Here is a 12862-nt window from a genome sequence, read left to right as displayed (position 1 = left end):
AGGTCTATTTCAGCCATGTTGACTATCGTCGACTTTATCGTTAGGGCTTTCTGTTTTTGTTGTTTTGACTGATCAGATTAGGCAAGTGAATATTGTAAAATTGTACTCTTTTTGCTGAACTTTTGAAGAATTATAAAAAGAATTGATCAAGGGTTTCACCACATTGGGGTTTGTCCCTGTCTGGTGCCATATATTGTGTCCTCTTGTGTTGGCTTGTCTTCTACTCTTATTGTTTATGTTCTATCTGCATTTTACTATCATGATGATGTGATTGTTGAATTGGATATTGATATTGGGCTAATAAAGAAATTGAAATAAAATTGCTCAAAGCATAGAACATACCAATGTTATCCTAAAATTAACAGGAATTGATGTCTTCCAGTTGCAGTTGAATTTCATCCAGGAGCAGCTGGATCTTTTCCTCTGCTTCAGCTCATTCCATTAACGACTTTCCCAAGAGTATTTTCATGTGCCAAGGCCCAATACAGGTCCACAGTTTTCCAACATTTGGTTTCATGTGTTGTAGTGCTCCCTGTATAAGAGATCTAGTTCCCCAATTCAACATTGATGTCCCAATCATGGATATTACCCCACGCTCCCCTCGAATTTCATTCTCCGTTGTATCAATTTTTTCAAGGATGTGAAGGGGGACCTGTTCCCAAAAGACATTGGCTAATTCCCTGGCCTTTGTCTACACCCACATGGAGAAGTTCCCAGGATACATGGTTTTTACCAAGAGGACCTAAGCCATACACAAAGGAGGCCAATCTACAAAGAAATATAGATGAAATGGCACATAAGGGACTTACTGGCAAGATTGGCAGAAATTGCTTCTCAGAGGCTCTATATGGGCTATTTAGCAGATTACTTTTTTATCAAGTAAGGATCTAATTGAAGAGGGAAGGAGGCTACACCCTACAACTCAATATGGTACACTAGATGTATATATGCTAAATCTTGAACAACTTATTGTTAAAATTGGCAACTAGGGCCAAACTCCATGTGGGTCATCTTATTAATGGAAGCTGATATTTTTCTTGGATCCCTCTCTTCGAGAGGTGTAGGATTGATCTAAAGATCATCCAATTCCGATAAGTATTCATGGAGATATGAATTTATTTGTGTTATGGGGCAATTCGTCAAGGTCGGCCAATAACCAAATAAACCCCACTTGTGCTCAACGTTTTAGTATAAATAGAGGTGGCCTTCAAGTCATTTCAACACACTTGGGATCTCTTCCTCTCTACTTGTCTTTGGGTTTTAGTAGGAGGAGAAATCCTAAGAGATAATGCTGCCCTAATCCAGAGGGCAGAAGCCGAAACTGTCAGAACTGCCGAGAAAAGTCGGAACTGCCGGAACTGCCGAGAAAAGTCGGAACTGCCGGGAAAAGCTGGAACTGCCGGAACTGTCGGGAATAGCCGAAACTGCCGAGACTACCGGGAATAGCCGGAACTGCCGAGACTGCCGGGAATAGCCGAAATAACTGGAATTGTCGAAACTGCCAGAATAACCGGAATAGCCGAAACTGCCAAAACTACCGAGAATAGCCAGAACTGTCGGGAACTGCCGAAACTGCCGGGAAATGCTGGAACTGTCGGGAATAACCGGAACTGCCTGGAACTGCCGGAGCATCTGTCTCCGAAGGAGAGCAGCATGCAAGGGACAACTAACTAACATTGGGACAGTTGTATGGTACTTAGCAGCAAGTACACCAAGCATGCAATGTTACAACAAGCATGCAAGGGACAACAAACTAATATTGGGACAACAGCATGATACTTAGTGCAGCAAGCATGTATTGGTACAGCTAGCATGCAAGGGACAACTAGCATGCAACAACAAGCATGCTAAGGACAATAAGCATGCTAGGGACAACAAGCAAGCAAGATGCAGCCAGCACATAGGTCAGTATGGCAACATGGTGCAGCAATGGCACATAATGCAGTACAGTGATGGGTACAGTCATGATTAATGAAGCATGATGAGATGCAGCATAGTGATGATGGGTGCAGCATGGTGCAGCACGGTGAGGTGCAGCATGATGATGAAATGCAGCACAACGATAGGTGAAGGAGTCACCTTGGAGAATCAGTTGAAGCAGCATGTCTTCAACTGATCTCATGTATCATCTTCTTAGAGATGATCTATGCTCTTATCTAGATAAGTCAAAGTGTTGACTTCTGTTGTAAACGTACTATCTCTCTCTCTCTCTGTTGAACTATTGAAGAACATATAAGAAGAATTGATCAAGGGTTTCCCCACATTGGGGTTTGTCCCTGGCTGCGCCACATCTTGTGTCCTCTTTTGGCTTGTCTTCTGCGATTTATGTTTATGTTCTATCTGCAGTTTACTTTAATGCTGATGTGATTACTAATCTAGAAAAGATATTGAGCTAACTGTGAAGATTGAAATAAATTGCTCTAAGCATAGAACATACCTAAAATTTAACACTTATACACCCTTAATCGCACCCTCGGCTCTGGATTAAAAGTTTGAAGTTAAAAATTAAAATCAAAAGCGAAAGAAAGCAATAGGAAGGTGGAGCAACGAGAGGATAAAATAACAGAAGACTCCCCTAGGGTGGCTTAGATATTGAATGCAGCACCTACGGTGACATCCCTTTTGGTTAGCATTCCTCTCGGTTTTTCTCTTTCTAGTAAACAATTGTTATAAACATTGCTGACCAACAGAAGTTAGATAAGCAGACTTGAAAGGATGACAGCTTGGTTTTGTTTTAGGACATGAGCATGGCCAAAACGGCCTTTATTTCTACTATCTAGTGATGGCTACCTCTAATGTTTTATTCATTACTAGGCTATTTTTGTAACTTTGCATGGAGGGAAAGGAACTGTTGCTGCACTTTTGCATATTCTATCAGTGTAAAATGGTAACTTACCAAAAATGAAGGAGTGATGGTCCGCATCTAAGTCATCTGACACGGGGATTCGGGACACGTAGGATTCGAGATTCGTGGTGTCGGATTCGGAAACGCTGACCCCTGGAACAGGACACGTTAGGACACGTTATATATTATTTTATTAAAAATATATATATATATATATAAAATATATATATATATATATATATATATAATATATAAATATATATATAAATATATATATATATATATATATATAATATATATATATATATAATATATATATATATATATATATATATAATATATATATAGATTAAAAATTAGATATTATCATATTTCTTACACAAATTTTAAGACAATTGTAGTTTTCTCATTAAGTCATCAAATCAAAATGTGTTACATAGATAGTGTTGGTGCAATGCCAATGGCAAATAGAAATAGAAAATATAAAACAACTACAGGTATACAAGCCTCAAGGCATCAATCAGCATCAGAATCAACATCACTGTCCCCATCATCATGGTCCCCACTGCTCTCCTCTGCATCCTCCTCCTCCCCTGTATCCATAGTCGCCTCTGCATCTGCTGGTATGGAGGTTGACCCCTCTAAGTCATCAAATCTAACAGGCTCTAGCACTGGATCATTGAGATCCATGTTGGCCAATGCCAACTCAACAGTGTTGTCCAGACCCATATCATCAGGAAGAGTGTTACTTGGGAGCGGGAGCGAAAGCAGGGAGTGGGAGCGAAAACGGGAGCGGGAGCGACATATTCAGAAGCTCTTGGTTTGGTGCTCTTGATTAAATACGAGTTCCATACCCTAATACATGACAAAATTCAATGGAAACATTGCAATCCCCCAATCTTAAAATCCTGAAAAAACTTATAAGTCTGCTGGATTTTGAATGAAATCTAAAATTCTAATTTCTCCATATGAAATCCAATGAGGCCGGAACCACTCTCAAACATCCTGAGTCATTTCATGGTAATGTTAAAAATTTAAGTAAAAGGATGAAAATGAAAATTAAGGAGAATGTCACTTTTACTTTAAGAATTTAACATTACCATGAATAGTGTATCAATACTAGGGCCTATACTTGATCATGAAGCTGCCAAAATGCTCTACTCCTTGCTGCAACAGCACAAATTACTTGCCAACAGCACAAATCACTTGCCAAATGAAAATATTAATGAGCAAACACGCCCTTTTCTTTCCCGCACTGAGCTTAGCGAGTCCTGGAAACAGGACACGTGTCCCAAAATCGCGACACGCTTCTGAAAATCGCGACACGCCCTCGGACACGACGTGTCCTGTGATTTGGACACGAATCCGGACCGAATCGTGTCGGATTCGCCGGATTCGGGATTCGCAGGGGGTTTAGGACGAATCCGGTGACTTAGGTCCGCATCAATAACTGATAAGAGGCATAGTTTCGCACTACCTAATATCTTTATAAGCAATTATATCTTAATCTATATTCTGGCCATGATGTAAAGTGTCATATGTTTCAAGGCAACAGGTTGACATCTTAGCCTTTAGAAAGCTATCTTTTGCATCCGTGTCAACTGCATGGTTGATCATACATCTATAGAATACACCATGATAAATCATGCCTAATTGGACCAACATAAACTATAAGACTTACTAGCAATTCAGTACACAAAGCTGAATTACACTAAGCTGTCAAAGTTGCCACACTAACAGAAACAACATATGGTCTCAAAGTAGTTTGGGGTTGCTCATGTTCAATTCCTCTATCTTAAAATGTTTTCAAACAGTAGGGACCCTTTCTGCCGATCTAAAACAGTGTAGTATATTCCAAATTATATCTATATAATTCATATATTCCGTAGTGAAGTTCAAATGGCCCCTGCAATGGAATGGAAGATTAATCCACTGGTCAAGAAAGTAGTGCGAAGGTCGATGCCTAGGCAGCTGGTGTCAACGACATTTCATCATCAATTAGCGCAAACATAGTTTCGATCTGACAGACTTTGGTTATTCGAAATTGCATTAGCGGCAGAGCCCATCAGAAATCAGATGAACCCCACTCGTAAACAAAAGAGCTGAAAAACGGTCGAGAGAACATCACACAATATTATCTCGTTTTTGCTTCCTTTAAACTCAAAGAAGAGCATTACAACTGGCACAAAGAGGTCACGGACCTTAAGCAGGTCTGACGGACCAAATTGTTCTCTCTGGATTTTAAATAAGTCATTCCAGTAACACTTAGAACACGAGTATTACGCGTAAACAAATAATTCAGATGCTTTTGTGTATTTTGTTTTGGTATGAAAACCCTAAAAATTTAATTTTTCCCTTATCATTTGGTTTTTGATCTGAAGAAAGCGTTCTAAAACTGCGCAAAGAGTGTTCAAGAAATACATGTTCAAAAGAATAGGAACTTACCATTTCTTTCATCAGACGAAAAGCTGCAGATTCTCTGGCAACTCCCTGATAGCACACTGGGCCTTCTGGTGCAGCCATGATATCTTCTGCTTGGCCAAGCAGACAACTCGGATTCAAGGTAAAAAAGTAGGGGAAAGAGAACAAAGAATGGCAGTTCTCCGAAGGTTATACCCTGTCGAGAGAAGGATCTGCTTTCTCTCGAACGCCAAAGAGGGTGAAATTTGATGGCTTTGAACATTATTTATGCATCCTTCTCATCTCGCTCTTTGATCGACCAAGTCGCGTTAAGAATCTTAACTTTTTGCCAACATTGAGGTCAAATGAAATGATATTTTAACTTCCATGATGTTTAAGATCGACCAAGTCGCGTTAAGAATCTTAACTTTTTGCCAACATTGAGGTCAAATGAAATGATATTTTAACTTCCATGATGTTTAAAGGTATTACCATTAGCATTTAATTTAATTTACATTAAAAAGTACAAAGACATGTCAATAGAAGTGTAAATGAAAAAAATAAAGAAATTATTTTAATGTCCATGAAACTAAGGATCGTCTATGGGATAGATTGCTTCTTCATCTACTTGATGTATTTGGCTCTTTTCCTGTGAAGCTTCAAAATAAATGCTTTGAGCAAACTCCTCACTAAATAGATTATCCCAAGATGAGCTAGTTGTCAGCATATCTGCATAACTTTCCATGTTGTATTTGAAGGCCTCACATTCTAAAATGAAATGTTTTTCTATTTCACAAAAAATGCATACTCTTTCCTCCCACACTTCTTTTGGCCTTTTCCAATGCCTTGTTTCACAACTGAGTTGATGAGAATTAGTCCTTAACTGAGCAATAAGAATTTTGGCTCTCCAATAGATATTGGCCTCTATGTATGCTTTTGTTTGATGACTATGAGTGGGATTAAACACTTCAATATAGTATTGTTTCTTTCTTCCTAGCTCCTTATCCTAAGTACTCTTGTGGAACTTTTCCATAACAAAAGCTTTTATCTCTTTGTTGTTTATGGGACACGCGGTCAAGCAAATACCCCATTTACTAAACCATTTGTTATTTTGTTGCATCCAAGAATTTTTGTTCTTGCACAATCTATCCTTAAATACAACCTTAGGCCATCTACCCTCTTCCATTTGCTCAATTTTTTTTAAATACCTTATGACTCGCACCATAGCAATTGCTTCAATAGGAGCAATCCCTGTTTCACTTAACAAGATAGCATAAGAAACTGCACTTTTAATCTTAAATTTGTTTGTAATCAAACGCTTCTAAATTTTCTCAATTTGTCTCCACTACATGTCGGATGTATTGCTAGCCCATAGTTCACAACCATAGAGAATCACTGGAATCACTAGAAACCCAAAATGAAATTTTAATGTCCACGAGATTATATATAGTCTATGGGGCACTAGCTTCCCTGTTTTTTGCCTTTTGCAATTCAATCTTTTTATTATTCAAATTAATTATGAGTTGACCCAACTTTCTAACAGTCCCCTCACTGAAAAGACAATGCCAAGGAACTGATGTTAACATATTGTTGTAACTGTCTCTGAAAGCATCACATTCCAAAATGAAAATTTTTTCGATTCCGCTGCCCCAGAAGTGCAAAGGTAGATGAATGTAGAGTGACGCAGAGGTAACACTGCAGGAAACAAGGATGTGAACGTGGAAGGTATGAGGAATCAGGAGGCTAAAGTATTGGTAAAGTAGAGCTTTCCAAGTGGGTAAAAGTGCATTATAGAATCTGCAATATATCATATTTATATCACCGAACTCATAACTAAACTAGAAGCAATCTTCGAGGAGACATCACTGTGATATTCTACCATCTTCTCTGAACAACATCCTAGAGATTATGATGAGAAGTTGTTTGGATGGGGGAGAAAAAAAACACAATTGAGAAACACACATTTCATAGGGTGCTCAAAAGCCTAAATGAATTGAATTGGTGTCCTTCTCTGCTGCAATTTAAGGAATCCCTAAGTATTTTTATCATGTTGTGATTTTGGATGGGCAACAAGTGGATTATGTGCTCCCATTCTTGTTTCAAAGTTTAGAAAATGAAGCTTGGAGGACTAGATAGGTTGAAAAAGATAACAATTTGTTTTCAAACAAAACATGGAAATTTTGAATGCCGATTGGAATTTAAAGGAAAAACCCAAATGATATCCTCAACTCCATTTTATTGTTATAATCCATCTTGATCTTAAATAAACTTAAATTAAATTAAATAATTACATACTTATGTATGTGATAATTAAATATATATAAATTCATTTTAAATTTGGTTTTTGCATAGAAAAGTGTTAAATTTGTTAATAATTTTATTAATATAAAGAAATTAATACATAATAAAGAATTAACCTATATATATGTATATTAACAAAGTTATTATTTTCATTTTCTATTTTTTACAGAGGAAAAAAATCAACGTCTCTCTAAAGTGAGTTGTGTTCACCAAGCCAACCCACATGTATACTCAAGAGTTCACAAGGCTGAAAGTTGTTGAGCATAACAATATTCAAGACATTATAGCTCATCATGTTATTAGTCAGGTTTTGAACCTAGTTGGAGAAGATAACAACCATTATACCCAATAACCCTATATAAATCCAATTGACAAAATTTAATCTCCTTTTTTTTTTCTGAATAAAGACTAATTCTATTAAGATAAGAAAATATAGTATAATCAAGCTTGCATACAAGCAAAGCAGAGAAGCAAGGGAGCCGAAGGTGATAGGCTATCAACCTCGCTCCTTAGAGACAATCAAGGAAAGGGCCATAGAAAACATTGGAATACAAAAAGATAGAACTAAGTAGAGAAAGCTACCCCGAGGGTTTAGTTCCTACAACACGACATTTTTTGCCTTTTTTCTTGCTCACTTTGACCCACCCAGTGGAATTTGGCTGAGCCATAACAAGTTGTAGACTATTCTGCATTGGCAGCGGAATATCCTTATCAGAGTCTAAGGACGAAGATAAATGAGCACGTTTCTGAGAAATCTGAGGGTCAGAGGGGGCCGCCGGACCGACCGAGGGAGCGTCCATCAGAATCTCATCATTCTGCATATCCGCTTCAGTTTCCTCATTATTCTGCACATCTGCTTCAGATTCCTCCTCATCCGAACTAGAGAAATCTAAATCGTCCAAAGGACGGGGAGGCTCAAAAGGATTCCAACTCTTGGATTTGGGCTTGCGATTCAGATTCTTCTTTTTATCGATGACCTGGGAACATGTACTCTGGAGATGCCTCGTTTGATGACAATGGCGGCAGCGAAAGGCTGTGTTCTCGTAATCCAAGGGCTGAGTCCAGTGGAAATCTCCAAACTTGAGATTAATCTGATCCGGCAGTCCTTTGTTGATATCTATTTCTGCACATAGTCTGCCGTAGGTGTAGAGACCATTTACCTTTCTTGAGGTATCTGTATCCAGGTAGCATCCTAAAGTATTTCCAATGGCGAAGAAGACAGAGAAATGCCAAAATTGAGCTAGAAGATTAGGGAGCTTGACCCAAATGGGCAGCTTGGAGATGACAGCTGTAGAAGGGTCAAAGTCTGGAAACCAAGGGGTGAGAAAAAGCCCAGCCGAACCCCAGAACAAAGGGCCTCCCGTTAAGGCTTTCTGGTAGTCTTCATTTAAGTCAAAAACCACCATGAAGAATCCTTTTGAACATAAGAAGATCTTGCATTTTTTAGTCCAAGAGGAATGGACCCATTGGTAAAGATCTGCTGTGCGAGGCCAAAGCCCATTAAATCTGCATATGAGTGTTGATTCTACAAATATCTGGTAGCGATTTTCAATCTCAGGATGAGAGAAATTGATGGAGGGAATTTCCTCTGATTTGTCTACCAGAAACGGCTTTGGAGCGCCATTTGGTTGGGCTGCCTTCGAAGAGAACTGAGGTTGGGCAGCGTCTTTGCGAGCTGCATCTTTGTAAGAGAAAGAAGGGGCAGAGGAGGTCTGCCCAAAGGAACCACCTCTTAAACGGAAAGAAGCCCCAATAGAAGCGTCCTTATGAATGTTGTAAAAGGAGAGAGGAAGGGGATTCATAAGTTGCTTACCCTTATATAGCAATCTGAGGTAAGAGGAGGGGATCCCCAGCCGGCGTTCGAGATTTTGCAAAAGGTCCTGCATGAGATCTGTTGCGCGAACCCATTGCATCCTCGTCTTGCCCAAGAGTTTGACTTGGATCTGAAATGCCTGTGATTCTTCAGACAGATCTGGCTGTTTCAGGAGAGGAACCTCTGCAATCATATCTAGCGAGAACGAGGAGCAGATTCGCTGCTTGCTAACGCAGAGATGAGATCTGGATCAATCCGGTCGCGGAAATGGGATGAGGAGGAGACAGAGATCCATGGCTGAATCCTTGGCCTGTTGCTTTGGAATTTAAAATCAGCCCTGTTTGTCGCAGGAGAAAAGGGGCGGAGCGGATTCTTGGCATCGCTCTCATTTTCTTGAGCTGCAGGAGAAATGTCTGTGCGTCGAATCACCAGATCTGGGAAGTTTGCGGAGCAGGTCTTCGATCTCTGACCATCGCCGCGGAAATGCTCTCGGTCATCCGCATCGGGCTTCTCGGATTTGCAGGATTCGATCCTAGGGCTGCTGGACGCGGTGTTGTCGGTCTCGTCCAAGCTCTCGAACCCAAGACCTTCTGTGCATAAATGGAGCGCCTCTGTTTGTTTCGGGGTCCCTGCGATTCTCTGAGAATCCATCAATCCGAAGGCCGAGGAAACCAAAAATTTACAGAAAACCCTAGATTCTCCTCCCCGACAAGAAGCCATGTTAAACAGATAACAAAACACCATTTAATCTCCTTAATATCCAATAAAACTATATTTAAAATAGATTTCAAATATTAGCACTCAATTATAATACTTCTATTATTATTTTTTAAGTTTATAACATAATTTCCTATATTTTATCATTTTAATTAAATTATATTTAATGAAAATTTTGACATAAAGTGAGCATAAGTCAACAATAAATACACCGCCTTTGCACATCAATCAGTCATTTTATTTGTTGACACTGTTATTTTATTCATTCACACTTTGTTAAACTACTTATAGAGAGCAACAATAGCAAAGACAAGTTCTTAACAGGAAATACAGACCAACAAATACACTTTTATTTAGTACCAATATAAAAATTCCGAGAATCTATTCACTGAATTGGCACACATGCCCAAAAAATGGCTTGAACCAATGATTAGTATCCACAAGCATATGTGAAGGGTCTTATAGGCTCATAATCCTACCAAGCAATTTGTCCTGTTAAAGTTGTTAACAAAACAGAACCATCGCGAGCTAACAAACCATCCAAGCCATCGAAACTTCTGAGATGGTGGTAGAACTCTCATTATTAAAAAAAATCACTACGTATAAAGTGGTTGGATTCAAATAATAATTTTCTATGACGGATGATGCATGATACCACTCACTCTATTTTACAAGTCAAGGCAAGTCACAACTTCATCTTCTTCGCCGAAAGGCTCACACAGATCCCCTTTTTCCATTTATAAATAGCTGCCTTGCTTCTCACAAAAACCATACGCACTGCATTTCTGCTCCCTCTTGCGGAAACACTCTTTCTGTTTTTCCAATGCTGTGGGAAGGCTGCGTTCCACTTTCCATCTCTGCGACCATGTCATCTCTTGCTTTTGCTTTTCCGAAGTTGTTGCTGCTCCTCATTTTTTGCTTCACCCCCACCCACTCATTTCGCGATGATCGACAATCCCTGGTAGCATTCAAGAATCTGATTACCAGCGATCCACATCATTCCATGGTAGATTGGAGTCCCGCCAACCCCTTGTGCAACTGGACTGGTGTTACCTGCAGCCGCCATCATCCAAACAGAGTGGCGTCCCTCGACCTCGCTGACATGGATCTGCGCGGTTCCATTTCTCCTTCGCTCGGCAATCTGTCCTTTCTCTGCTCACTCCTCCTGCCACACAATGCGTTCCATGGTCATATCCCGCCTCAATTGGGACGCCTCATTCATCTGAGGGAGCTCCAGTTGGCAGATAATGAATTGGAGGGAAATATCCCAAGTCAACTTGGCAGTTGCAGAAATTTGAGTATCCTGATGCTCTCCAACAACAATCTCGCTGGAAATATCCCCATTAATAATAAAAGTTCCGCCACCATCTCAGTTGCCAAGCTAGAGAGGTTCTACTGCCTTACCTCTCGCAAGTGTGGCCTAAACCCCCATTGCACAGCCGAAAAAGCTTAACATTTGCCTTCTCATGAGAAATAATAGGAGGACGGATATTGGAATCGGTCAATGGGGTGACACTATTGAGATTCGCGTCAGAGGACGACGAATCCTACAGTATCACCTACATGAACCTCACAATAAAATGGTTATCGACATAAAAAAGTGTGGTCACCATAGACTATTTATAGTCTCGTGGACATTAAAATTTATTTCATTCATTCATATAACTTAATATTATATTTTGCCCACGGGGTTTTGGATTGACGGTGAATGGGTGCGCTGTTAAGGCACTCCTTGTGATAGGTCACCGGTTCAATTCCCCGTGGGTACTTAGTTTAGTCTTAACATAGAAAAAAAAAAAAAAAACTTAATTTTATATTTTATTAAAATTTAATTACTTTTTTAATTCATTAATGGTTATTTTTCATTTAATTTATTTGTTTAATTCTTATATTTGATTTTACTATTTTTAATTCAATTGTTTTATCACAAGGTGTTATTGTTGAAATAATTAAAATAAAATAATATAAAAAATTGATTAGCTACTAAATTAGGGTTAGAGTTTAATATAATCCCTTTGTGTATGAAGATAGTAGATAGTAGATTATATATATATATATATATATATATATATATATATATATATATATATATATATATATATATATATATATATATATATATATATATTAAATCTTACTAGTCTACATAATTTTTTTATTCAAAAATCAAAAATCTAAAATCAATGCCCACACCGTGTAGAATAGACGATGACAAGGTGTATTGTTAAGGCACTCTTTGATGTGAAGGTCACCGGTTAGAAACTCTGTAGGAAAAAATTCAGTCTTGTTAAAGGTTGGTGTGGCTTAGTCCGAGTTTGATCCCCACGTGATTTTGACAGCTTAGATTCCCCTAGGTCACGGTTTCTCAAGCCAAAGGTTAAGTGTACAATCATTTTAGGACTCACGCAACTTAGCAAGAAATTTTTTTGAAAATCCTATTCCAAAATAGAGATGCCTATCAATGTAATTAGAATGGACTTTGTGGAATTTGCATTCGTGATGGTAATTGAAAGCATTTATTTTCTGAAATAGTGTTTATGTTAATAAATTCAATTAGGTTGGTGAAAGTTGTGGGTTGTTGTCATTATTTTGTTGTTTTATGTTTTTCAATAATACATTTGTATGTGTATTTATACTTATGCTTGTATGTTGAAGGAAACTAGCACACATAAAATAAACTCAATAAAATAAACACTCATAAATATAGAAACCAGACATGGCGGAAAAGGCAGAGAGCCATCATGTGGTTTCTCATGCTCATGTAATTCTCTCTTATTCAAATAATT

The 12862-nt window shown here is 38.6% G+C and overlaps 1 protein-coding gene across 2 annotated transcripts in view; it reads right to left on the bottom strand.

Annotated features, from left to right (window-relative positions):
- LOC149188852 (D111/G-patch domain-containing protein) overlaps positions 1–5576 on the bottom strand; it is a 157244-nt gene extending 151668 nt beyond the window's left edge. Inside the window, exon 1 of one of the 2 annotated variants that reach the window (XM_089411706.1) lies at positions 5291–5576. In XM_089411706.1, coding sequence (XP_089267832.1) covers positions 5291–5368 — 78 coding nt within the window. In that variant the 5' untranslated portion in view covers positions 5369–5576. The remainder of the gene's footprint in view (positions 1–5290) is intronic. The other variant, XM_089411705.1, reaches the window with a different exon arrangement.
- Positions 5577–12862: the final 7286 nt, after the last annotated feature.

The sequence above is a fragment of the Pinus tabuliformis genome, chromosome 3_1, assembly GCF_031772625.1.
Source record: "Pinus tabuliformis cultivar Carrire ecotype Pingquan chromosome 3_1, CPIR1, whole genome shotgun sequence".
In the NCBI taxonomy this organism is placed as follows: domain Eukaryota; kingdom Viridiplantae; phylum Streptophyta; class Pinopsida; order Pinales; family Pinaceae; genus Pinus; species Pinus tabuliformis.
This window is presented reverse-complemented; position numbering and strand designations above follow the sequence as displayed.